The sequence below is a fragment of the Phyllostomus discolor genome, chromosome 5 (genome assembly GCF_004126475.2).
Source record: "Phyllostomus discolor isolate MPI-MPIP mPhyDis1 chromosome 5, mPhyDis1.pri.v3, whole genome shotgun sequence".
Lineage (NCBI taxonomy): Eukaryota > Metazoa > Chordata > Mammalia > Chiroptera > Phyllostomidae > Phyllostomus > Phyllostomus discolor.
In genome coordinates, this window is record NC_040907.2 from 10,010,277 (window position 1) to 10,035,487 (window position 25,211).

Consider the following 25,211-nt stretch of genomic DNA (forward strand, 5'->3'; position numbering starts at 1 on the left):
CGTTCATGCGTTGTCGAGTTGGACATTACAAACCCGAAGGGGCTATCGGGGTTTCTCGAAGGCCAGTGTTCCTGTGTGTGCCCGAGAACTGGATCCCCGATCATGTTGTCCTTTGAGAAAAAGGCAACAGATAGGGGACTCTAGAGCCCAGAGGGGGACGTACGGGTTCCACTGCTGTGTCGGCACACCCAGAGGCCGGCGAGTCCTCCTGGTCCCTCCCTCCTCGGATCGTTTCCAGTCCACCGGCGGGAAAGACCCCTAAAGCGGGCTCCCGGCTCTCTGGCTCCCGGCTGAGTCTCGGACTACCTACCTTAGGGGGCGTGGCGCGTAGTAGGAGCCGTGGTTTCTGTGGAATGAAATCCTTAGTTTCCTCTGTCCTTTTCGCTCATTTTCTTCCATGGCCCTGACACAGGGACTTAAGATTCCTCAATAGCCAGTAACACGCAATGACTCGAGGGCTTTGAAACTGAGGCTAAGTGTTGGCTCCGTGGAGCCTGAGATACCGAGAAACGCCCGGATGAGGCGCAGCTTTCCCGTGGGTCGTGGAGGACGATGAGGTGGAAAAGATGGACGTGCAGAGCCTCTGCCCACACACGGGGGAGAACAGGACCCACAGACCTGGCTGAAGAGAGGCAGCTGCTTCCCCCCACCCCCGGGCTGCCGGGGCAGGACATGTGCTGTGTTTCTTGTGGACCAGGGAAGGCGGCTTGTACAGAGGGAGCTGGGTGAGGTCATCCCAGAACCTTATCCATAGGGCTGCCTGGAGCAGCGACAGCCTCCTGGGGCTACAAAGGATCCGAACACGAGCTGGTGGCTGAAGCAGCCCTTGTATCAAGGTCAATGCGGGTGAGCGTCTCCAGCCATCCATGGGGCACGGGGGGCATCTGTCACGGAGCCAGGGAAGCCCCCGTGGACAAAGCACCAGGTGCGAGTTCTGCCGGCCCCACAGAGCAACCTGTGGCAGTGCCCCCCAGCAGGCACCAAGCTGCTCTCTCCCCTCCCTAACCCCCGGCTCCCCTCCCTCCCCCAGGGGCCACACACTGAGTGGCTAAAGTCAACAGAAATCCATTCTCGCACAGTTCTGCAGGCCAGAAGGCCCAGGTCAGTTTCACCGGGCTGAAATCGAGGCGTCAGCAGGGCCATCTCCTCCAGGGGCTCCAGGGAAGAGTCTGGTCCCTGGCTCTTCCATTCTCCGGTGGCTGCCAGCTGACCTTGCCTGGTGGCTGTGTCACTCCCTGTTTCTCTCTCTTGAGGACACGAGTGATGCGTTTAGGGCCCACCCAGATCATTCGGGATAATCCCTTCCTCAAAGACCCCGTCACACCTGCAAATTGAGTCTCATCTGCAAAGAAAGGCTCTTCAGACGAGACAGCACAGGCTCCAGGGATTGGGGGCTGGTGGACTTGGGGGTTATTCCTCAGCCTCCCCCAGGTCTGGGTCCACTGTCTGCCAGCTGGGGCAGGCAGAAAGGAAGGAAGGAAAGAATGTCCTCTTCCCCCAGCCCTGAGCTGTGCCCCTCCATTAAACCCCAATGGGAAAGACTGAACTTCCTAAAACCCAGTTTGGAGGGGGTTTTTTTGCATTGGTCTGGACTTTTGAACTTCTGAGCGGAGATCGGCAACTGTTTTATGCTTGATTCTGAGAGGGAGATTGGCCCGCTGGAGGTTTGTGGGGTGGGGCTCACAGGATCCATACCTGGGAGGGGGTGTGGGGCATGCTGGGAGGTGGCGAGCTGGGAAGAGGCGCCACAAAAGGGTCAGGTAATGTCATGGGCAGCTCGGGGGTTGGGACGGGCCCTGGAGTTGTCCTGAATTAAGATGAACAGTCCGGACTTTGTCCCCCACATCGCATGTAGCTGTTCCACAGGAGGGGGTGTGGCCTTGGGAAGTGGCAGAGAACAGTTACAGGAGGACCTGCTGTGAGCTGCCAGAAGCCAACTCATAGTAGCATCTGGGGGTGGGGGTGGGGTTCGTGGCCCTGCCCTGGGAGGGGGTGGTACCCCATAGCATCTACCACAGTGGCCTAATGTGGAAGCAGGACTGGACTGCTGAAGAGGGAGCGGAGAACCTCCTACACTGCACAAGCACCCGGAGGAGCTGCGGGCCTCCCTCTGTAATATTGCTTTGTGGTTACAAACCTCTTATTTGGATGGAGAGCCTCGTGGATGCCTGCTGGGTTACCTTTTGTGGGGATGGGGGTGGGGGTGGGAATCATATAGTCATTGGCTGCACGAGAATTTATTGAGCATCTACTACATCCAGGACTTTTGTGGGAGTGAGGGATTCAGTAGTGAACAGGCAGCCCCCTGGAGCGGGAGCAGGACCCCGTCTAGACCCCTCCCTTTCATGCCCAGAGAAACCAAGGGCGCCCCACCCCATTCTGCTCTGCTCAGACAGAGCCCTGGCACCGAGCAGGGCTCTCTGAGGGCTACAGGGACAGAGCTTCCCTGCAGCTCCCCCCCCCCGGCCACCTGTGTGAGCAAGTGGGCGGGCAGGTGTGGGTGAGCCCTTGGTGGGGCAAGCATCCACACGTGAGACGCCTCCTGCCTGATCAGTTTTGCCGCTTTCAACCCAACCAGAGGGGTTTTAGGGTCTCTTTGCCAACCCCTTGCTCTAAGACCCCTCAAAACAAAGCCACCCTGACAGTTATGTTGTGTTCTTCAACCCTCCAAGGAGGCCTATTTTTACTTTTAGTCCCAAATTTAAGAAGCCTGGCTAACTGAGCGGTCTTCAGTAGCCAACTCACACCCACACGCTGTTGCACACAGATTACGCATCACAGGGTCGTGTGTCAGGGCAAAAAAACTGAAAACAAATGCTAATACTTATCTATGATGGTGTGACCCTGTGTGGAATACTATACAGTCGTGAAAAGGATAAGGCTTCTTTTTACACACCGATACAAAGACCTCCTGTCCGAGTTATGCTATGAAGTGAACAAAGCAAGGTAAGGAGTACTACGTAGCTAGCATACACTACCCTTCACGTAAAAATAAGAAGGAGGGGTGGATATACACACGTTTCCTTGGTCACACACAACGTTTATTTGGAAAGGCGGGAAAAACTGAAGCCACTGATGGCCTCCAAGTAAGGGAACCGAGTGGGTGAGCGACAGAAGGAGGGAGACTTTCTTGCAAGCCGCTTTTGAACTTGGGACCATGTGAATATGACATGTATTCAAGCATAACCCTAACCCTCACTTAAACATGAAATGAACACTGTTTTCAAGGCAGCTGGCGAGGCCCTGGGGCTGGAGCAGGAGCTCCCACTGCTTTGCTCAGGGAGCTCAGTGGAGATGAGGAGCAGCTGGTGAACTCGGCTCCGCACGGGCTCCCCCGTTCATGCTATGAACACCTGCCAAGCCCCACAGCGAGCTAGTGACTCAGCGAGGACCGGGAGCTCTCCCTAACCAGCAGCTGGCTTCCCAGACCACACCCCACACTTGCCAGGCCCAGGACCTGCAACGTACACAAGACTCCCTGGTCATTTTTGCAACCATTGTAGCCCTGACACCACTTTGCAGGGCTCACCTTGTCAATTTCCAGGAAACACGCCCCTAGAGCCAAGGCCCTAGAACCTGGGGGGGCTACCATGCGCTGCCACCCCGAGCACCGCCCCACACACCTCTGCAGACTTGCTGCTGACAGCTTTCCAGCAGTGTGGCCGGGTTGACCAGAGCCCCCAGAGCCCCCTTTGCTCCCAGCTGAAGGCCAGAGACCTAAGCAGCCAGCCCCGCACGAGCCTCGGGCTTGCAGGCACAAACTGCCTAACACATCGTGATGGAGGGACTCTGGGCCCCGCCTGCCCCTCTGCAGCCTCCATGGAGAGAACCAGTTACACCTGGGCAGCTGCTGCGGGCTTCTTAACGAGGGGGCGGGCTGCAGGGCCCTGAGTGCATAAGAGGGGAGGGCAGAGCGGAGCCCTGGGGTGGGCTGAGGTGGCTGTGTTGGGGGAGCGTGGTCAGCTTGGAGGGCCGGGCCATGTCCCTCCAGGGTGTCATCCACCTGTCCCTGGACAGGCCCGCCCATGCCGTTTGTGTGCTGGGTAGGGAGTTCTGCTTGGATCTCTGCGGGTGAGGCGCTGGGGGCCCTACCTGGGCTCCCCTCCTGGAGCTGCCCCTGGGTTACGTGGGAGCTGGGGGTTTTCTCCTTCCTCTCCATCTTATCTCATTGTCTTGCCTTAGTTCAAGTAGGAGCCAGGTTCGGGTCCCTAAGGGCTTCCCTGTCTTGACGCTGCAGGACGCCGACTGAACCCCACCACTGCCCCTTGTGGGCTGGGGGCCTTGCCAGCAAATGCTCTGCCCTCCCTCAGCCCCCTCACTCCCGGCATAGGGGCAAGGCTGCCTCTCGAGGGAGACACCTGTGAACTGGGACAGGTGACACTCCCAAGAGGCCAGGGCTCTCCTGGGGTCATAGCAGAGACCTTCCCTGGCCCAGGCCATGTCTCTTCTGCTCCAGGGATCCCTTGTGGCTCCTTTCTCCCCGGGAGTCAGGGGCTTACGAGTAAGATGTAGCTTTGGTAGTTTGCAGAGCATGGGGCCTCCTCTGCAGGGCTGGGGGGCCTGGGCTGAGCTTGTTAGAGGACGTCAGGGTCCTTGGAGTAGGGGAGGGCGAGAGTGAGGTGGAGTTGTGTAAGGACCCCCCCAAAACTGCCCTGGCCATGAATGAGGGGGGGGCCTCTGCACCCTAAGGAGAGAGGGGGTGGGAGTTCACCCCACCACGTCAGCTGTACTCCCGGCTGAGAAGGTGAGACGCTCGTGCCCTGACGTCTGTCCCTGTTTTGGGCAAGCCAGGTGTGCGCCGCGGGGGTGCGACTCCTTCTCCGTCAGCGGCTCTGCGGGAGTTTTGGTGGACACCCGCAACATGACCCCGGCCACCGCCAAAGAGGAGGCGGTCACCACCTATCACTCCCTGTCCAACTCCAAGGACGTGCTGATGAAGATGACGTCCCCTGCCAACGCCATCGACGAGGACGTGGTAGGCCGGGGTGCGGGGAGGGGTTGGAGTAGAGCTCGCACAACCCCGGGGTCTCCCTCCCCACAGCTGGCGTTTCCTGAGCTCCTGAAACATCGGGTGCCCAGGGGTTTGCACGGCTGACCTTGCGTGCCTGCGACGCCCCTGTGAGGTGGGCGCTGCGTGACCCTGTTTTACAGATAAAGCAATGGGGGCACCGAGAGGGAGGGCCCTGCCCTCGTCCGTGGTCGGCAGAACTGGGATTCAAGCTCAGACAGGTCTGTCTGCGTGTGCTGCTGACCGCGGCGCTGGGCTGGCTTCCAAACCAGCGGCTGGGGAAAGCTGCCTTAAAAGGTTTCGGCAGCAGAACTCCAATGAGCTTTTTTGGCTAAGGGCTAGTCTTCTGGAGGTGGAGAGCCTGATGACGCTTAAGAGCTAATGTGAAACACATGCCGTGTACCTAGGTATCTTGCACACAGGGGTCGGCTTCACCCCGTTGTACACCCGCCAAGTTAACTGGTATAACTGGAGTGGGCCAAGACCCGGGATTTGAGCCCACGGCTGTGCCCTTGCTCCTGGGCAAGCTGTCTCCCTACTGGGGCACCTGTGGCAGGTGGTGGTCGACTTCCCCTGGTGGTAGAGAACAGGCCGACCGGCCCATGGTGGTCTAGGCATTGGTGGTGGTTCTGTGGTGGCGGCAGGTGGTTCGTGCGGAGCAATTAGGGGCACCAGGGTCTCTAACACTCAACACCTGGGCCACACAGCCCTGCCAGTTAAGTCATCCTCGGGGCAGGGTCCTGACGTCAGCAGTTCCCAGGCTCCAGGTGGCTCCATGGGGGGGCTGAGGGTGAGACTCACAGGTGAGGCCCATTCAGGACCAAGGAGCCTATCAGTAGAAGCTGCTGGTGTGGTCTGCTGGGAGGTGGCAGGAGGGTGGTACATACCCAGTCTGTGCCATGCACCCGGGGGGCAGACGATGCCCCAGAGGCAGGCAGCACGCTCAGCCAGGCACTGCGAGTGTCCCGGCTGAGCCCAGACGGTCTGGGAAGCACCCTGCCCAGGGCCCAGCCTCCAGCCCTGCCAGGAGGGGCCTACGGAGTGAGACGCTTGACCTTGGAGGACAAGGGCTTCCCTTTAGGGACAGGAGGTGGTCGCATGCATGTAAGTGGGGCCCTAGCTAGTGTTTGGTTCTCTGGTTCGTGGTGAAGGTCTCGTGGTCAAGGCCAATGGCTGAAGGGCAAGTCTTTGTCCGGAAGCAGAAGCCGGCTTGGGACAGGGGAAAGACTGAGCTCCAATTCCAGCCCCCGCCCCAGGCACTTCGCTTCCTATTGACTGTGTGGCTTGATTGATCAGAGGCCCCACTTCCCCCCCGCCCTCCTCATGGGGTAACAGGTGAACCTCAGGAGGGCAGGCATAATTTGAATAAAGCTTGACCTCCAGAGCCAGGGAGCCTGGATCTCCAATCCCATGCTCCCCCTTCCTGTCTGAAGGACACAGGCAAGTCCCTGGATCCCGCCGCCCTTGGAGGGTGGAGCCCACCTGGGTGGGTTGCTAGGAGACCTGAGCGTGGACGTCTTTGGAGTGGTCGTGGCATGTTAAACGGGTTCTCACCTGGTCTGAGTTACAGCACAGGGCCCTTGGCTGGCACCCAGCGAGATGTCGGGGACTGTACTGTGAGACCAAGGTCAAGGGGCCCGACTTGGGTACATGGGCCAGGCCCCGCTCCTGCCCTTCCCTGCTCCCATGGGCTCTGGATGCTGTCTCCACAGGTCGTGGTCTCGTACTATCGGACCAATGACGAGATGCCCAAGGCCATAGCTGAGCTCTACCTCACTGGCATCGGTGAGTGCTGTTCCCAGCCCTGGAGAGGGAGGGGGTGGGTTTGGCAGCGGCCAGGGGAAGGGGCTCTCCCTGTAATGAGGTGCTTCCACGGGTCCTAGCGGATTCACTCGATACATCACCCACACTCCCCCCTCAAGGCTCCTCTATCTCTCCCACCACCACCCTTATTCTCTGAGAACAGAGGCCATCGTACGTCCGTGAGTTCCGTCATCTGCCCACCTGCCCGTGGCTGGTGCCAGTGGATGAGGAGTTTGGTTCCAAGTTAACTTCTTATCACTCTGGGTCCCTTTTCCTCAGGCACATTTCAGCACACCCCTGCAGCAATTCCTGCTGCTGTAGGGCACCACTGCATCGCCCCCTCCCCTTCCGGATGGGTCCAGAACAGGCGACGATGCCTATGATGCCTGTTCTCTTCACCAAGCTGTACCTTCATGCTCTTGAACCTGACGCTATCCTATCTTCGGACTCACTCCCACCTTTCTGCTCCCCTGCAGCCGTCTCCACGTCCTCCAAGTCTCCTCCCTTCCCCTTGAGCCTGCTCCGATCAGACCCCCACGGCCAGCACTGCCCTTACCCAGGGTCCTGGCAGCTCCTGCTTCTCTTTGCCCAGGGGCCGTCTCTCTTCCTCTGCCTTCATCAGCGTTGAATGCAACTGGTCGTTTTTTTTGTAACCTGTTTCATTGGAAATACTCCAGGAACCCTGCACCCAGCTCCGCCCCCTGCATAGCTGGCTGTTCCTGCTCAGATCCCTTGGCTGGATCCTTGCTGGCGCCCGGAAGTGGCTCAGGTGGCCCAGCATGTGGCTCTACAGGCAGATGGCGCCCAAAACTCTCTAGCCAGGTGTCTCCCATTAACTTGGCTCTCTGCTGACCCAATGCAACTTGAATGTCAACCCGACGTCTCAAGCTGAACATATCCCAAATTGGGCTGAGACGCTGTACCCCAAACACCTGTTTTTGATGACCTTCCTCATTACCATAGATTGTAGTCGATCCTTCTAGCCAACCGGGCGTCTCCCTCATTCTCCTTTGGGCCCGTGAGGATCTGTGAGTCTTGGTGGTGCTGCCTTAAGCAGGAATCCAGCTACTCTCCACTTGCAAGGCCCTCAGCCTGGTCTGAGCCACTAGCCTCTTGCCTGGGTCACTGTGCAGGTCCCCCAGTGGGGTCCCCTGCTCCATCCTTACCTTTCTACGCATCCAGTCTTAATTGGACCCCCAGAGCGGCACACCTGGAAAGGCGTATTGGACAATGTCTCCTTGGGTCGAAGCCTCCCACTGCTTCTGTTTCCTCGGATTAAAGCCAGGGTCACCGTTATCCACAGAGCCTACCTGAGCTAGCTGACGTGACCTCTAACCTGTGCCCTATTTCTCTCCCCCCTGCTCATTCTGTTCTTGACACACTGGTGTCTTTGACCCTTGAACTTACCACCTTAACCTTTCCACTCCAATTCCTATTTGATTTGCTCTTAACTCCAGATATTAACATGGACCGATCTCTGGCCTCCTCCTGGTCCAGGCTCATATTTCAACTTGGAAGACTTCTCTGATTACTTACAACTGAGGCAACCTGCTTCATCCCTTCCTTGTTTCTACAGCACTTTTACCATCAGACATGTGTTACTTCATGTCCTGCCACGTGCATGCAAGCACACGCACACCTTTACACTTGAAGGCAGGGCCCATCTTGCACGCGGCTGGACCCCCAGGGCCTAGAAGGGTGCCTGGTTTGTGGCAGGCAACAGGTCATGAGCATCTGTGCCAGGTGCTGAGTATTCAGCAGCAACCCAGGCCTGTCTCCTTGGCCTTGACATTCCAGTTGAGAAATAGCATGTCGGGTGACAAAAGCCATGCATGAGAAAGCCACCCAGCAGTTGTTACGCGGTGGGGAGGGGCAGGAAATGAAATGTACGAACGATAGAAAGAGCCTCTGTGGTGGTCCCCGGGGCAGAGCCTGGGTCCCTAATCTCTAAAGGGGCTTGCAATTGCTACATGTTGAGCCCTCCCCGGGTCTTAGCATGCCAGGAGCTTGCCAGAAGGCTGGGGGAAGGTGAGCCCTCCAGGTAAGCATCAGCATCAGGGACACAGGGGCATCATGGCCGTGGTGAACTTGTTTTGTGTGAGTCCCCAAGAGGCCGGGGGAGACACGTAAACACTTGGGCCTCCCCAGGCTTGCTCGCAGGCAGCAGTCCGCCTCTGGCGGACTCTCCCAGCGGAGCCGATGGCGTGCCCGCAAGGCTGGATGGCCCGACACCAGCTTTGGGCGGCCCTGGGGGATTAGCTCTCGGCAGCTCGAGGCTCCGTACAGCAGGCCCAGGGGGCTGAGACCTCTTCTTCCCGTTGCAGCGGTCTCCCTGGATGCGGACGTCTACCGCAGTGGGCAAATTGAGATGGCAAGTGACAAGTGGGCGAAGGTGAGGCCGCCAGGGGAAGGGTTGCCGACTTGGGGACCCTGAGCCAGACCTGGCCAACAACCTCTCTACTTGACCTTCATCATGTCAAATCGATGCAACATAAATCAGAGCTGATGGCATCAATTTCTAGTTGGAAAAAAACCCCCATAAAAATAACTAGCCTTGATTGGTGTGGCTCAGTGGTTGGGGCATCGTGGTCCTGCAAACAAAGTTCTCGCTGGTTCGATTCCTGGTCGGGCACATCCCTGGGTTGTGGGCCGGGTCCCCAGTTGGGGGTGTGGGAGAGGCAACTGATCCGATGTTTCTCTTGCACATCCGTGTTTTCTCCATCTTTCTCCCTCTTCCCCTCTTTCTAAAAATCTTAAAGAGCTAGAGTGTCTGGAGATGCTAGGTTCACACCCCTAGCCTGGCAATACAGTCAACCAGAGCAGGGGCTGGGTCAGCGGGCCCTTCAGCTAGAACCTGTCTCCTCCTCCATTTGGCCTCAGCCCCTACTTCCTGACACCAGGTAGAAAGCTGGTGGCCCATCCCCAGCTGTTTTTCCCCTTCTTCTTGGCCCATTTCCCTGCTGTCGCCTTCCAGGTCCTGGAAGGCACCTGAGCCTGCAGAGTCCGACCTAGAGGCCCCTGTCACCTTGAAGACGAGGCTCAGCTCTGCCCCAATGCGGGGTAGCACCTGGGAAGCTGAACATTTGCCCGACATCTTCCGGAAACACCTTTCTTGTCCTCTTTGCAGAAAAACTGGGTCTGGGGCCCCAGCGGCTGGGGCGCCATCCTGCTTGTGAACTGCAATCCCACTGACACGGGCCAGGCCGCAGGCAAGACCACGAAGGAGTTCTCCCCAGAGGGTGAGGAAGGAAGGGCCACGGCCTGGGACCATTGCCGCCTGTCCTCCTCGGGCCCCGTCTTACCCTGCGGCTCTACCGCCCCACCCCTCAGCAAATGGCTTCCAGGCTGGTGTCGCCAGTCTGGGCCAGCCGAGTCTCACTGACTTGAAGCTTGTAAGTAGGAAGAAAGAGGCCCCATGGCCCCGTGGGAAGAACGTGGGAGCTGACGTCAGGTAACAAACTGTTACTTCCTGGCTATGAACTTGAGCCAGTTAGCTTAGCCTCCCAGCTCTGGTTTCGCCCTCTATGAAATGGGCCTGACACAGTCGGGCTCCCAGGGTAGGTGAGAAGAAGAAATGGAGACACAAAGGGATATGTGGGACCCCCCCCCCCACGCCCCCGGAAAAAACCCTCCGTAGTCTGGGACGGGACCCTGACTGTCCCAGGCAAAAGCAGCCAGTCTCGAATCTGGTCCTGGCATGTGGTCAGGACCTTGGTTCTCGGTCTCAGCAGCAGGACAGATGCCCCTGTTCACACCAGGACTGGAGGGAAACTCGCACTACACTGACCACGCCAGGCCCTGTTCTAGGTGTTTGTGGGATACCATAGGCAGGGGGTCAGGGCTGCCCTCACTCAAAACGGGCCCGAGGATTGCGAGTTGCCTATGGCCGGCCGTGTAGGGAGCAAAGCGTGAGGCAGGCCTGGGCAGAGCAGGAGGCAGAAGGTCCAGCACGCAGGCCCCCCACCAACCCCCTGGAGCGCCGGCCTCCCAGAGGCCCTGAACCTTGGCCTTGTCTCTTGCCTAGAAATAAAGAATCTGTCCCAGATGGTACTGACCGTGCAGGGGCCCAGCCGCATTTTGAGGAAGCACCGGCTGGTTCTCCACACCTCCGAGGAAGAGGCCAAGAGGGCGAGGGTCTACCGGCCCCAAGGTGGGTGTTCCGGCACCAGCTCCGCTTTGTCTCCTCAGGTGACGTGTGGCCACGCCCACACCTGGTGGGGTCCCCTCAGAAAGCTGCTGGGGACCTAGAGATGCTGGTCAGGCACTGTTGTGTCTGGATTCACATCCCTAGGATTGTCTGGCTGCCACTGTCACCAAACACTGTTTGCACCCATGGGTGCATCACTGAGCCTCCAGGCCACCTTCCCCGGGGGAGGCAGTGAGGGCACCTATCCTGCAGAACTTCTGTACCTGGGAGAGGAGACATGCGCAGTGGCTAAAACAATAGCTCCTGCCTGATGCAGATTAGGTAATGCTCCTCCCACGGACTCCTGCCGGAAGAATGCACCCTCATTCCCGAACCAGGACACCGCTGTGTTCAGTTTGTGGGGTTCAGAGGCCAAGAAGCCAGTAGCAGCGATGCTGGGGCATCCACCTTAGGCCCCGCGCCACCTTCAGTCCTTATCAGCCTGGCAGGCAGGCAGCGTGTCCTCATTCTGTAATGGTGTCGGGGCTGTCGGGTCAGAACGTGGGCTTGTCCACGCCGGCGAAACGGCCTCGAACAAACAAGGCTTCTGACTTCGCCGAACAGGTTTAGTGCCCAGGGCCTCTGCAGTCCTGACACGGAGACCTAGCTCTTCCCTCCCGGAGGCGTATGTCAGCTTGCCACCTTGTTCTAGAAGCCACGTTTGGCTTCAGCTGGGCACTTGGTGGAGCCTTGGTTTGTGCTGGACCAGCTCGGCGTCCCGCGTGGGAGCACACGCCCCTTGCTGCCCTCTCGGCTGTGCTGGCTCCCACTGCATCTCTCCTGCCGACCAGAGGTCACGGTGGGACTTGGCAGGGACCTGGGACTAGACAGAAAAGGTAGCCCAGGTTGTATGTGGCCCTCCTACTTACGGGCTAGGAGGGACCCTTAGAAACCTATGGGTCACGGCCTGGCTCAGGCTGTGAGGGCTGCTGTGGCCCCTGAGGTCCGCCAGGTATAGACAACGGGGCTGAGCTGGGCAGTGCCTGGGGTCAGTCCCCTCAGGAGCCCAGTGAGTCCCGTGGCCCACTCCAGGTGTTCTGCTTCGTCACGTGTGTACCAAGCCACCCACCTTTGTTTTTTGGCTTTGGTTTGTTTTCTCCTCACCTGAGGACATGCTCATTGATTTTTAGAGGGAGGGGCAGTGGAAAATATCAATGTGAGAGAGACATTGATCAATTGCCTCTCGTACATATCCCCACTGGGGACCGAACCTTCAGCCCAGTCATGTGCCCTCATCAGAATCGAACCCGCAACCTTTCAGTTTACGGGACGATGCTCCACCCAACTGAGCCACACTGGCCAGGGCTTTTTTTTTTTTTTAATTTAAAAAATTGTATAAGGCTGGGATACACAGACCAATATGTTTTACCGAGCCCTCCAAGGGATTCGGAATAAGCTAACGTTTGAGAACCACTAGTCTATAAGGTATAGTACAGGAGGCTGAGAGGAAGCTTCCAGAGAAATAGGCATCCGGAGCATAAGGTTCCGGCCACAGTGCGAAAAGGCAGCCTTCGCAAAGGCAGCGGGGTCACCCAGGGCGGGTGCCGTTGGCAGGCATCCCAGACCGATGGTCACGTCTTGTTTTCAAAGCAAGTCGTTAGCGAGTCTGAGGAGAACGGTGGGGACGAAAGCCAGGCCGAGGTGGGCAGGCACAGAGTACAGACCGTGGAAGGAACTGCCCACGGAGGGAGATGTAAGAAGGGGAAGGACTGAGGGGGCAGGGAAGGGGGGCCAACTCTGAAGGTGGTGGTGGACACGGCCCATCTGTGTGCAGAGGGGACCTGCCCTGGGGGGGAGGGGGGCGGGGAAAGATCTCGGAGAGAACTGCAGGAAGGAGCACACGTGCTGGGGGAGAACGCTGGGAGTGGGGTTAATAAGCATGAACGAAACGGCAGCGTCAGAGGGTCGGTCCCCCAGCGGGTCGAGTGCAGAAGGCCTGAGATGGTTGGTTAAGAGCTTGTAGCAGGTGAACTTGGAACCCTCTCGCCCCCCACCACTCCCTGGTGAATCAGCTTAGGGTGGCGCGCCTATGGGCACCCAGGGCCCCGGCACGGGTGAAGGTGTTGGGTCTGCAGCCGCTCTCGGGGGCCGAGTGGCGGTCAGCCGTGATTCCGTCTATAGAGTTGGGAACCCACAGGGCACCGAGCTGCAACCTCAGCAATGAGTCAAAAGGGCTGTGTCTCTGGGCTAGGGGGACCTGTGGGGGTCCTGGTGGGAGGCTCATCTTGTCCAGTCTGACCCCCTCGAGGCCTGGCCCAGGGCCAGCAGAGAAGCCTCCAGGGGCACCCCAGCTGGCCCAGCCTCTACACAGCCAGCAGCAGCAGAAGCAAGAGGACCAAGGCCAAGCCTGCGGCCAGCACCTCTGTACCTTTAAGAAGGTTTTTCTGCATAATTGCTAGTAGCTAGAGTCCCTCTGCAGGGACAAGCCCCCACCCAGGCCATTGCGGAACGGCAGACCAGAGCAAGAGGCAGTGAACCAGAGCCTGTGCCCTGGGGACAGCTGTGACCTCAGTAGCCGCCTGCCGGCACGCTGAGGAAACTGGAGACCAAGGCAGTGGGCACCTGCTATGCGTGATGTATGAGAAGGATGCGGTGCCCGGACCCTTCAGGGCCTCCGTGGCCAAGGTCAACCTACAGTGAGATTCCCCCAAACTGGAATCCATCCAGAGGCTTTAAGCTGGAGCAGCTGTCACCGGGGCTCCGGCTGCCACCCTGGGGGTGGTGGGTGAGAAGGGTGGGGACGAGGGCAGGAAGGCCAGGTAGGGAGAAGCAGTCCAGGTTGGTGGCCCTGGGCCACGGCGATCTCCGGAGATGGAGAACGGATGAACTTGGGGTCAAACTAACCAGAGACAATTACATGTGGTCGACTTCCCTCTATTTGCTTCTGCACGTGGTTTTATGTTTCATGATCTAAAGCTGCAACAGCGTGGGCTCGACCCACGTGCTAGGAAGCTTCCCACCTTCTTCGGAAACCCTGAGCGGAGCCCGTTCCGCCCAGGAGACGGCTGTCGTTGACACTTCCTTGGGCTCAGTGAGGCTGCCAAGTCCCCTTTTGCGCATCGTTTCTCCTCTTCAAGGCTTTTCATGACGTTCTGCCCAAAGGTGGGCATTGCACAGCCCACCACGAGCCTTCACCCTAGACCACATGCTTTGAGAGCAGCCGTTGGTATCTGAGCCCCGAGTCCTGAAGTGTGACAGGCCTTTGTCCTAAACACTAGAAACGTGGGGACGGAAACACAGCCCGGCTGGGCGCCTGCTCTCCTGGAACTCTCAGCCAGGCTTCCGGGGTGAGGAAGGGGCCGGTCGCCTGGGCCACCGGCTGTGGTGACCGCTGGCCTGTCCCTGCTCTCCTTCCTAGAGGACGACTCCAACACCTTTGAGCTGGTGCTGGGCCCAGGCCAGCACACGTACAACTTCCCCCGGCTGGAGAGCAGCTTGCAGGAGACCCTCTATGTGGAGGCCACGGAGTTCCCGTCCGCCAGCTTCTCTGGCCTCATCTCCTTCTCTCTCTCCCTGGTGAAAGAGTCTCAAGACCCGGTGAGTCCCTGAGAAGACGCACCCCTCTTGGAGCAGGGAAAGCATGGGGAGGGACAGAGGGGAGGACACAGCTCGGCAGGTGGAGCTGGGGTTTCATGCCACCTTTGGGGGAAAGAGCGGCAGAGGACAGGTGAGCGCCCGGAGGTGGCCTGGACCAAGCAGCTGGAGTTCTGGTGGGAGGGGAAGGGGGACAGGGAAGAGGGTAGATGTGGAACCAGGTCACCAACAGGACCGTGTTTTCTGTCGCAGTTAATTCCAGAGAGCCTGGTACACAAGGACACGGTGGTGTTCCGGGTGGCGCCTTGCATCTTCACCCCGAGCACCCAGATGCCTCTGGAGGTCTACCTGTGCAGGTGAGAACCCCCCAGGCTGCCCGCGCCAAGCCGCTCCCACACCTAGGATCCCCTTCCGTCCGTCTGCGGGCACTTGAGCAAGGAGGAATGTGAACCCCTTTCACCTGAGCTGCCTGGTCCCCAAGGTGTGGTCATCAGTATGAGTCTGAGCACTTACCACGTGAGGGACAGAGCTGTGAACGCGAGGTCCTGCCCCTGGTCATACGGGGTGACGGACAAGTAAACAGTGTGCCTTCAGGTATTATCAGACGTCACGGAGCAAAAGGTAGAAGGAAGGACTGACGAGGGCAAGAGTGTGCCCTGGGGACAGCAAGGAGGCCTGCAGAGCTAGAACAAAGCAGGTGACGGAAGGGAGGGGAAGGGGAGACGAGGATGGGGCCAAGGCCAGCAGGGCCTCGGGGACCACCCCCCATGTGTCGGGGCACAGCCTCGGGGCTGCAACAGACCCCAGTGGTTTTAAGCTAGCCAGTGCTAAGCACCTGTTTAAGCTGACAACTCGGAGAAAAGCCCATGGTGACTCGTCTGTTTCTAGCGACTCGAGTTCTAGGGAAGCATAAATGCAGAACCAGCTCTGACCAGGGCTGGAGGTTGGTAAGCGGCCAGACAAGTAAACCCAGGGTGACGCTGGGCAGGGGTGCGATGATTATAGACTCAAATCCGGGTAAGAAGAAAGGCGAAGAAGTGGGGGGTGAGGGGGAATGGGAGCCGTGGAGGGCCAGAGGTCCCTGTGAGGTCACGCGGCTGGCCCAGTGCCTGGACGGGGCGATCGGGGAAGATGGAGCTGATGGAGCCGGATGTTAGGTCGAGACCTTGGAGGTGGTGTGCCTGGTGGGCGGGAGGCCGAGGCAGGGTGGATCCTAAGGTCTGTCCAGTCAAAGACAGAAGAGGCTTCCATGGCCCGGATGCAGCAACACACGGCACAGAGGAACCCCCCTTCCCCTCCCCTCCCCTTCCCTCCCCTCCCCTCCCCTTCCCTCCCCAGGCCCATGGGTCACCAGACAGAAAGAGCCCTTCTGCAGGTGGGGCCTTGGGAATGCCAGGTTTCAGAATGAGACCGTCCAGGGAGTCCAGGGAGGGGCTCGAGGAATTCTGCTGATAACACAAAGGCAGACACCAGCTCTTGCTACTTTGTCTTTCGTATCTGAAGACAAGTTGTTCGCTCCCAGGAGGCACCTGGGGAACCCGGGTCTCCTGGGAGCCTCCCACAGCGGTGGTGTGCAGGCACGGCCAGACCCAGCCTAGCCACAGAAGGCCCAGACACCAGCACACACCCCCAAGACCGCTCTAGGCCTGGTCAGGCTGGTCAGCTCCTGAGAAAGTGTTTTTGGAACAGGAGCATAGACTGGTCACACAAGTGTTTTTTTGTTTTTTGCTTTTTACCAGAAACAGGATTAGAATACCCATTTTGACACTTCCCAATAGTGTGGCCTTACCCGCACGCAGCTCATGAGGATCTGTTTGTAGGACGGGCGGTCTTCTTAAACAGCCATCTACACCGCTGTTGATCTCCAAGGAACAGGTGCACAGCGTGGACCGGCAGGACGGTGCCCAGGTCCCAGGGTGCCGTGCACCGTGGCACTGAGATCCCGGGCTTCAAGCCCCACCCCCAGCTCCCCACACAAATACGACAGCTGTGGTGTGACAGCCGTGGTGGCCAGCTCCCAGGGGGGACGCCTAAGGTCCTGACTTCTGCGGGGGGAAAATGCAACCCCCTCGGGGAGAGAAGAGCCCGCCACCCTCTGGGCAGACCCAGGCGGGAGAGCCTGGGGCGGTCCCCAAGCTGCCTGGGGCAGGGGTGGAAGGTGCTTGTAGAGACTGACTGCGGGATAAGGACCGAGCAGGGTCCTAGGCCACCAGAGCGGGGACCGATACGGACAGTTCTTGACCAGACCAGCCGTGAGCTAAGCCGGGTGACGCTGGGCAAGACTCGCTGAGCTGCCAGCTCATGCTTCATGAGGCGGGGGGACAGCCACTCGGCTTCTGTCGTGGGTGGGGACATCACCTCTTCGGAGCGGAAAGAGGTGCCCCCTTCCCCTGGGACAGCAAGGTCATGACCCAGGGGGAGGGGAAGGGGAGCAGCCTTGAAGGCCTTCCCAGAGCTGGCTTATCTCCCGCGGCAGAGAGCTGCAGGTCCAGGGTTTCGTGAGCACGGTGATGGAGCTCAGCGAGAAGAGTAGCTGCCAGTTGGCGTCTGTCTACGAGGACCCCAACCGCCTGGGCAGGTGGCTCCAGGTAACACCCCACCTGGGGAACCCTGCCGGTGGGGGAGGCGCAGGGGAGATGGCAATGGCAGCCCACCCGACGAGCAGCCCACCTGACGAACATCTCGGGCTTCCGTTCGACCTTCCCAGCAAAGCTAGCCTACCCGGAGGCATCCTTCCTTGTCTTGAGAACCTCCCTAGAGGCTTGGATGGAACCACTTGCCCCAGTCACAGCCACTGAGGAATACAGAGCTCAGGGTCCAACTTCTAACTCAGGGCGCATGTGTGGTCAGGACCACAGAACACCGACCCTTGACCCCCAGGTACCTGAAGGGTCTGGCACGTCGCTCCAGGTCTGGTCTGAGCCTGGCAGAGCAGGAACCCCTCCTGGCACAGAGAGCTGCGTGATCATCACACGCTGGCACCGTTCTGACTCTCAGAGACAGATGGGACCGCGCTGTCCCCCCTATAGCACAGACAGAGCGCTAAGTGCTGCGCAGGCGAGATGACAGAGCGACCAGGCCTGACTAGGGGGGTTGGGAGACCAGCAAAACCTTGAAACGCAGGAAACAGAGGTGGCTTTGTAAAGGCTGGGCTTGGGGGGCAGATTAGAAGCAGGAGCCCTGACTGAGGGCCATGACAGGGGCTGCACTCAGGAGACTGCAGAAACGGGGCTGGACAGCCGGGTCAGGGTGAAGAGGTCAGACGCAGGTAATGCTGGGTCACGTACCAGGGCTCTTTCAAGCCAAGGCAAGGAGCAGAAACACACCCGGAGCAAGACGGGGTGATGTCGGACGGCACGAGTCAGGGCCGAGAAGACCCTGCAGCTGAGAGAGAGCGGGTCTGAGGACGAGAGAAGGCGTCTGGGGGGCGTGGTAGTAAATGAGGGGAGAGACCACGGTGGCTCCTCCACGTGGCGTCCAGGTGAGACGGCTCCTAAGGTATTTTAGAAATGGAGCCAAAGGAGGCTTGTTCACAGGTGTGGGGGGTAAAAGGTGAGAGAAGGAGGAATGTGAGTGGCTCGTAGTTTAAACTTGAGCAGGAGAATGGGTTGAGAAAAGCCGCCCCCAAGGAGGTGTCATTCCTGAGCTGAGTTCTGAGGGCTGAGCAGGAGTTGGAAGACGCGTTCTCACTGCTGCCCCCCCAACCCCCACCCCTGCCCCGCCCTAGAGGTGGCCCGGGTACAGGGAACCCTGTGCCTGGCCAGCCAGACGGAGGCAGGCAGGCAGGCAAGCAGCTGCAGTGAGCAGATGTCACCACAGCCTGTTTTCCTGTCCCCTCCAGGACGAGATGGCCTTCTGCTACACCCAGGCTCCCCACAAGACCGTGTCCTTGATCCTCGACACCCCTCGGCTCGTCAGGCTCGACGATTTCCCCATGAAATACTCTCTGGTGCGGGGCTCGGGTTGGCTGATCCGAACTCGGTCAACCTCTCGGGCCTGGTGCCTGTCCAGGAGGGATAGGGTGCCCAGGGGGAGGGCCCAGGTGGCTGGGGCGTGGGAGTCAGAGAGTCTGAATTAGGGGTGAGCCTGGGGCTTAAATCCCATCCCTCCTAACACCCCCACCCCCGCCGGGTCTCCTTCCAGAGCCCAAGGATTGGCTACATGATCCAGCCCACCCAGGACCACAGGGTGGCCAGCATGGATTCCATCGGGAACCTGATGGTGTCCCCGCCTGTCAAGTTCAAAGAGAAAGAGTATCCTCTAGGCAGGATCCTCATTGGCAGCAGCTTTTACCCCAGGTGAGGCGAGGGGTCAGGTGGTGACCAGATGTCTTAGAACTAAAGGAAGGGACCCTGGCGGGTCACCCAGTTCTATCTGCCCCCACCATTCCTTAAACTCGCAAGTAAGGATGTTTGAGTCTGCGATGCACACAGGAAACTGAAGGGAGAAAAAGATTCTTTGAGTGGCGATTCCAGGGTTTGAATGGAAGCATGCCAAACTCAGTTGGCCTGTTGACACAATGGGATGTCACTTCCACAAGACTCGGACTCCTGGTGGCCTCCCTCCAAGCCACACTTCTTCTTGGTGGCCATTAATCTAAAGCCAGGAAATATTGAGGCCCGAGGTCCAGTCTTTTTTCTAGAACCTCTTGGCTCGATGCTGAATTGGACCTGAGTTTTTTGTTTTTGTTTTTTTAAGATTTGTATATATGTTCAGAGAAGTGAAGGGAGGGAGAAAAAGAGGGAGAGAAATATCAATAACTGGTTGCCCCTTGCATGCACCCTGACCGTGGCCTGCAACCCAGGCACGTGCCCTGACTGGGAATCGAACCACTGATCTTTCAACTTTGTGGGGCAACGCTCTAACTGACTGAGCATGTAAGGGATTCTTCCTAACCACCCCACCCCTGTGGACTGTCACTGGGGCCCAGTGGGCGGTTAGAGCACCAGTTAGGTAGCCTGACCTACCTCAGCGAAGAGTCGGCGGCCAACCGGGGCCACGCTGGCTCAAGGGCTGTTCCTACCCTCTTCCCTGTAGCAAGGAGGGCAGGGACATGGGTAAGGACCTGCGTGACTTCCTCTACGCCCAGCAAGTCCAGGCCCCGGTGGAGCTCTTCTCAGACTGGCTGATGACCGGCCACATGGACGAGTTCATGTGCTTCCTCCCCACACCGGTCAAGAGCGAGGACGAAAAGGTCTGCGTTGGGGATGGCGGAGGGCATCTCCCGCCTTCTGCAGAGACCCTTAAGAGGTTTCCAGAGGGGAAGCTCACGTCTGACCCTAGCTCCCTGCCTCCCAGGGCTTCTGGCTGCTCCTGGCCAGCCCCAGCTCCTGCTACAGACTCTTCCAGGAGAAGCAGAAGGAAGGCTACGGAAGCATGCCTCTGTTCGAAGAAGTCAGGGAGGACCAGCTTCTTTCCAACGGTAAGGGGACGCCTCAGCCACAGAGCGGGGGCCCGTCCCCTCCTCCCCCCCCCCCACCCCCCACGCATCCGTTCTAGAGAGTCATTTTACTGTCTTTCCTGGAAGAAAGGGTCCTAGGGAGACGTGAAAGCATAGCATGTACCCTGTTAGAACATCTTCTTCCAGTTCCGGGCTATTCTGGGGGTGCCGGGACAGCACAGGCAGATCCGAAGTTCTGGGACAGCTACGGCTGCCAGAACGTGTGTGAAGGGGACTCAGCCAGCAGGCGGATGGCTCCGTGGGGGAGGGGCGAGGGCCAGCAGCTAGCACTAGTCTCCAGAGCTACTTAGGGAATATCAGTACTGGGGCTCCAGGGCTCCCCGGTCACCCTTAGGGAGAACAGAGCAGACGGTGGAGGTTGCATAGCCGGTGCCACAGTTCTTCTACACGTGTGGCACCCCGGGAGGTGGGGGGCAGGGGGCAGGAAGTCCTGTAGACCCTCGCTGCTCAACGTGTGGTCTGAGGGCCCCCGGGAGCCTGTTAGAAAGGCAGAATTTCTGCCCCACCCCAGACCACCTCCACCGACTTCTGGGGTGGGGTCCAGAAATCTCCTGGTCCCAGGAGCGCTATGGAAAGTGACGTTTACTGAGCATGAACCCCGTGCCATACGCTACACTTGGTGTTACCTCAGCTGAACTGCTCGAAAGGCAAGGCAGCTGGGAAGGCAAAGTTAAGTAACTCAGTCAAGCTCACGGGTGGAAGGTAGCCTGGTTGTGCAGGTCAGAACACACAGAGGCGTGCGGGTCACAGGTGGGTGGGGCTGACGCCACCTGCGAACCTGCTCCAGGTTGCCTCCCAAGCAGGGACTCTCCACCCTGCCAGGGACAGAGGGGCTAGGAAGAGTCCCGCCTGGGCTTTTGTGGCTCCGTTCAGTCCCTAGAGGTGACATTTGACCTAGGTGGGTCCCTAGAGACTGGCCAGGTCACCCACTCTAGTCACTGGCCCGAGAATACCCCCAGCTGGCCGTGCCCGGGGCTCGAGTCCGGCCAGCCTTGGACAAGGCTGCCCGCTCCCTGGCCTCCCAAGCTTGCCCGCCTCCTCCTCCTCCTTCCTCCAGGGAGGGACTCCATCACCATCAATCAACTTCTGGCCGATGAAAACCTGAGGAAGCAGAATAACTACGTGGAGGTAGGGGCCGAGAAGGTGGGGGGCCTTCTCCAGAAAGTGGGGGGAGGCAATGACGATCTAAATGAGTTCCTAAGTGAGCAACTACTGTAGCCCAAGCAGCACGCAAGATGCGTTACTGTAGTCTTCAACCCCCGTGAGGTCACACCCGCCTGTGTGTGTGTGTGGTAGGCAGGCTCGGAGTCAAGTCTAAGCCGATGACGTGGGTACTGGGTTTGAACCCGTGGGACCGCCAAGTTCATGCCTCACTCACTGCATTACTCACGGGGTCGGACCAGAAAACACTGCTGGAGTCAGCAGCCTCCGGGCGGGGGCCCCACCCCTGACTTGTCCAGGAAGCTAAGTGCCTGAGACTCAGGAACAGACCAGGGCCTTCTCGATGCTCGGGCCCATCGGCTCGGTGTCCAGAGTCGGCCAGCAGCACTTCAGGTGTCTGCAAATGTGGGTCACCGGCTGTGGGAGGCACAGGAGCGCCCCGAAGAGCTTGCCTGACTTCCGGAAGGGAGGCCAAGGCCTGGAGGAGGGTGGCATTGCCCGGGGTCACATGGTCGGCACAAAACTGCTTTGTCCTCTGGGTTTCTTTATGGCTCCCGGCTAAGGCACCTGCAGCGCCACGGCGCACTGGTGCCCTGACCTTGGCCAAAGCAGGGAAGGCCGCCTGGCACAGCGGGTGGGTACCGGCCAGGTCTGGTGTCAAAACAGCAATGGACTACTGTGTCCCGGGTGAAGGGGTCGTGCCCTGTATCAGACCAGGGAGATGCGTGGGTGCCTGGCATCACCGGGCCTGGACAGGAAAATGCCCAGGTGGGGACCACTCCTCCTGGCCCTTCTTTAAGGAGGGAAGCAGAGTGCCTTGGTCTGAGGATTTATTCAGGCCCTTTCCTGGCCCCCTGGCACCCTGTCCTTGCCCAGGTCCCTCACCCCAGCCGGGACTGAGGGCCAAAGGGGGACCCAGGCTACAGTAAAATGAGAGTTAGTAGCTGCCGCAGTGCCTACTGGCTGTGAGATCCTGGCCTCTCGAGACCAGGCCTTTCCGCTGAGCCCCCACTTCCTCCCAGTAAAAGGAAACGGCCCGCTTTATCCGGGGGCTGGCCTGCCATGCGGGGCTCCGCCGCACGGGGTGATGGGAGGGGGGAGCTGCTGCAGGCCGCTGCCCTCCACGCCCGGGAGCTCACGGCCGTCCCGGCCCACCTGCCCCACAGAGGTGCATTAACCTGAACCGACACATCCTGAAGCAGGAGCTGGGCCTGCAGGACAAGGACATCATTGACGTCCCCCAGCTCTTCTGCTTGGAGCAGCTGACGAATGTCCCCTCGAACCAGCAGACTGAGAAACTCTACGCCAGGCCCTACTTCCCCAACCTGGTGAGGGGCTCGGGGGCGGGCTGGCTGTCCCCTCAGTGGAGCTGGGGGTGGGGAGCCGCTCAGCCTACGGGCTGGTCCCCTGACATACACGGTGCTGGACTACGGGGTGCAGGGTGCAGAGCAGGCAGTGGGCTCTCAGAGGAAGTAAGGTGGAGGGAGGAGCCCTTCCCCCGTGGAGCCGTGTGCAGGGCCCAGGCTGAGGGACTTGCCAAGCAGTGGCCGTGGGCTGGGCCCTGGGGTAGTCGCCATGCAGCTCAGCTCAGACACCAGGGTGCGGTGCTGCCACCCAAGTCAAGGCAGCCAAGCCACCTGCTGGCTGAGACGGTGGGCGAGCTCCCCAAGGCAGGACTTCCCTGTCCACAGAGCACAGAGCCTGGGACCAGGGCAGCATCTGGAACAGGAGGTGCTCTCACTCATGGGTGGTTTCTGTGTAGACTGTGGGGCAGAAGCTGGGGCGTGCGAGTGCCCACGGGACCCTGCTGAGCCGAGCCTACGCCGACCCTGGCCGGTGTCTGGCCTTTGTCGGGCACTGGGACCCCCCCACTCGGCCACTTAGCACGCACGCCCACACTCGCGCTCAGCAGTCCCTCAAACACCTGCAGACCTGAGGCCCAGGGACACAGGCCCCATGCTCCCCAGCCACACGTGGGCACCTGCCAACTTTACCAGACCAATGTGGCCCTCGGGGCACAGAGCAGGAGCCTGCCGTAGGCCTTGGGAGCAGGTTGGGGGGCGGCTGGTGGAAACTGCTTTAAGGAAGAGATGCTCGAGTTGAGAGGTAAAAAACGGACAAGGTCCGCCGACAAAGCTAGGGGCGGGGGAGCGTTCCAGCAGAGGTGGGCAAGGTCATGAAGAAACAGGACTTCAGGCCAGACTGAGAAATGCAGGAGAGGAGGGAACCAGGCAAGCGGGCAAAGCCAGGCCTTGGCCAGGCAGGACTTGAGTTTTGCTACCGAACCACCACGTGGAGGGTGAGGCCATTGGAGGCTTAAGCAGGAGGGAGTCGGATTCGCCAGGACTGCCGAGCGAGGTCTGCACCAACGCAGACCCGGGGAGGTGCTGGTGTGGCGGGCTCCTCCCGGTCCCCAGTGCAGCCAGAGGCAGCTGGGCTCTCCTCCGCACTGCACGGACCCAGTGGTGGGGCCTCCTTCCGCAGCCCCAAGCCCGGCCAGGCCTTGCCCACCCCGTCTCTCCAACAGCTGCAGGTGACGGTGATGGGCAAGAACCTGGGCATCCCCAAGCCTTTTGGGCCCCAGATCAAGGGCACCTGCTGCCTGGAAGAGAAGGTGCGCCAGCTGCTGGAGCCCCGGGGCTTCCAGTGCACCTTCATCAACGACTTCGACTGCTACCTGACCGAGATCGGAGACTTCTGCGCCTGCGCCAACATCCGCCGGGTGCCCTTCGCCCACAAGTGGTGGAGGATGGTGCCTTAGGCCCAGGCCCCGCACAGGTGGCTCAGTGTCACTGTGCCCTGGCCCTGCACGGGGTCCTTATCCTGTTCCCCTGTCCCTCAGACTCCCGTGGGGTGGCAAAGGCTGCCAGACTGAACCCCCTGGAGATGGAAACGGCCTTCAGCTGAGAAGTGGTCATTAAAGCTTTGGCTGTTCTGAATGCATCTTGGCAGTGGCCGCCTTGTTTGGGGGAGGATGGAAAGCCGAGCAGGTGGGAATACCTGTGGCCAACCTGTCCTGCTTGCCGGGGGCAGGGGATGGGGCTTACAAGTTGCTGTCGGCCTCAACCTTCACGGCTGTCTGGAGTGAGAAGCGGTGGGAATCAGACTGCTTGAATTCCTCTAGAAAAACATCTGAGACAGCAGCCTGAGCCAAGTGGGACAGATCAGGCGGGGGAGGGAGAGGCCGCTGCGTGGGCCTGCTGCTGCAGCTGTGGGAGGCCTGGCCAAGAAGGGTGGCGCCCTTCAGGCCTCGTGAGCAGCTGGCTTTGTCAGGCAGGGGCTCTGGTCTCCTTGGAGTCTGCAGGTGTGCACCCTCTGGGCGACACGTACACCAGGGGCAGGCCCGGGCCAACTCCCGTTACGCCAAAGCGTCCGAGAGGCAATGCTCACTCTGAGGCCTGAAGTCGTTTATTCCCACCTGCCTGCCCTTGTGTTCAATGGCACAAAAACGCTGCTACAGCAAATGATTCTGGCTGTTTCCACCCTGCCTCTCCTCCCACGGATGACGCTCCAAGCAGCCCAGGTGCCTGGAGTGGGGCAATGCCTACTGGGAGGGCGGGTGTGCTGGCGTGAACAGCCAGTGTCCAGGCCCCAGCAAGGAGTGAGCGGCGTTGAAACGTCAGTGGCTGCAGGGCTGGCCTGGTGGCCGGTGTGGTGTAGCTCAGCCAAGCAGGCCTGGAGAGGCAGCTCGGGCCTCTGAACACACAGCCTGCCTCTCGGTACCCCTGGTGGGCGGCTTACCACGCTGTAGGTAAGGGGCACATTTGTGACCATGCTCTAGTGACAATAAGGCTCCCTTCTCAAGAGTGGGTCGGGGAGGGTGGCAAATGACACTAGATGTTTTTGGACAAAACACTACCCCTGCCCCGCCCCGTTCTGGTGCTTTCCATGCTCCATCCCATTGTCTCAAAGCCCCAGTGTGGTGGACACGAAAGTCCACTTGGGCAAGAGAGGTGCTCACCGTCCCCCCGCAAGGGACCTCCCAACCCCCATATGGTTTAAGCCGAGAAGCTGGAAGTCCCCGCCGCCCCGGGCTCCTCCTGCAACGGCCCCTTGGC

The 25,211-nt window shown here is 59.6% G+C and overlaps 1 protein-coding gene across 1 annotated transcript; it reads left to right on the top strand.

Annotated features, from left to right (window-relative positions):
- The first annotated feature begins 4,861 nt into the window (after positions 1 to 4,861).
- On the top strand, positions 4,862 to 24,242 carry PADI6 (peptidyl arginine deiminase 6). The gene is made up of 15 exons (XM_028511195.2): positions 4,862 to 4,975; positions 6,721 to 6,793; positions 9,136 to 9,203; positions 9,939 to 10,050; positions 10,836 to 10,961; positions 14,356 to 14,534; positions 14,784 to 14,887; positions 17,008 to 17,119; positions 18,373 to 18,480; positions 18,675 to 18,829; positions 19,569 to 19,725; positions 19,830 to 19,953; positions 21,050 to 21,120; positions 22,320 to 22,481; positions 23,681 to 24,242. The coding sequence occupies exons 1-15, from the start codon at positions 4,862 to 4,864 to the stop codon at positions 23,912 to 23,914; spliced, it is 1,899 nt and encodes a 632-aa protein (XP_028366996.2). The 3' UTR covers positions 23,915 to 24,242.
- The last annotated feature ends 969 nt before the right edge of the window (positions 24,243 to 25,211 follow it).

Coding starts and splice junctions, on each gene's coding strand:
- PADI6 (XM_028511195.2), top strand. CDS start 4,862: ATGACCCCGGCCACCGCCAAAGAGGAGGCGGTCACCACCTATCACTCC. Junction 21,121..22,319: donor AGCAGAATAACTACGTGGAG/GTAGGGGCCGAG, acceptor CCTGCCCCACAG/AGGTGCATTAACCTGAACCG. Junction 22,482..23,680: donor GGCCCTACTTCCCCAACCTG/GTGAGGGGCTCG, acceptor TCTCTCCAACAG/CTGCAGGTGACGGTGATGGG.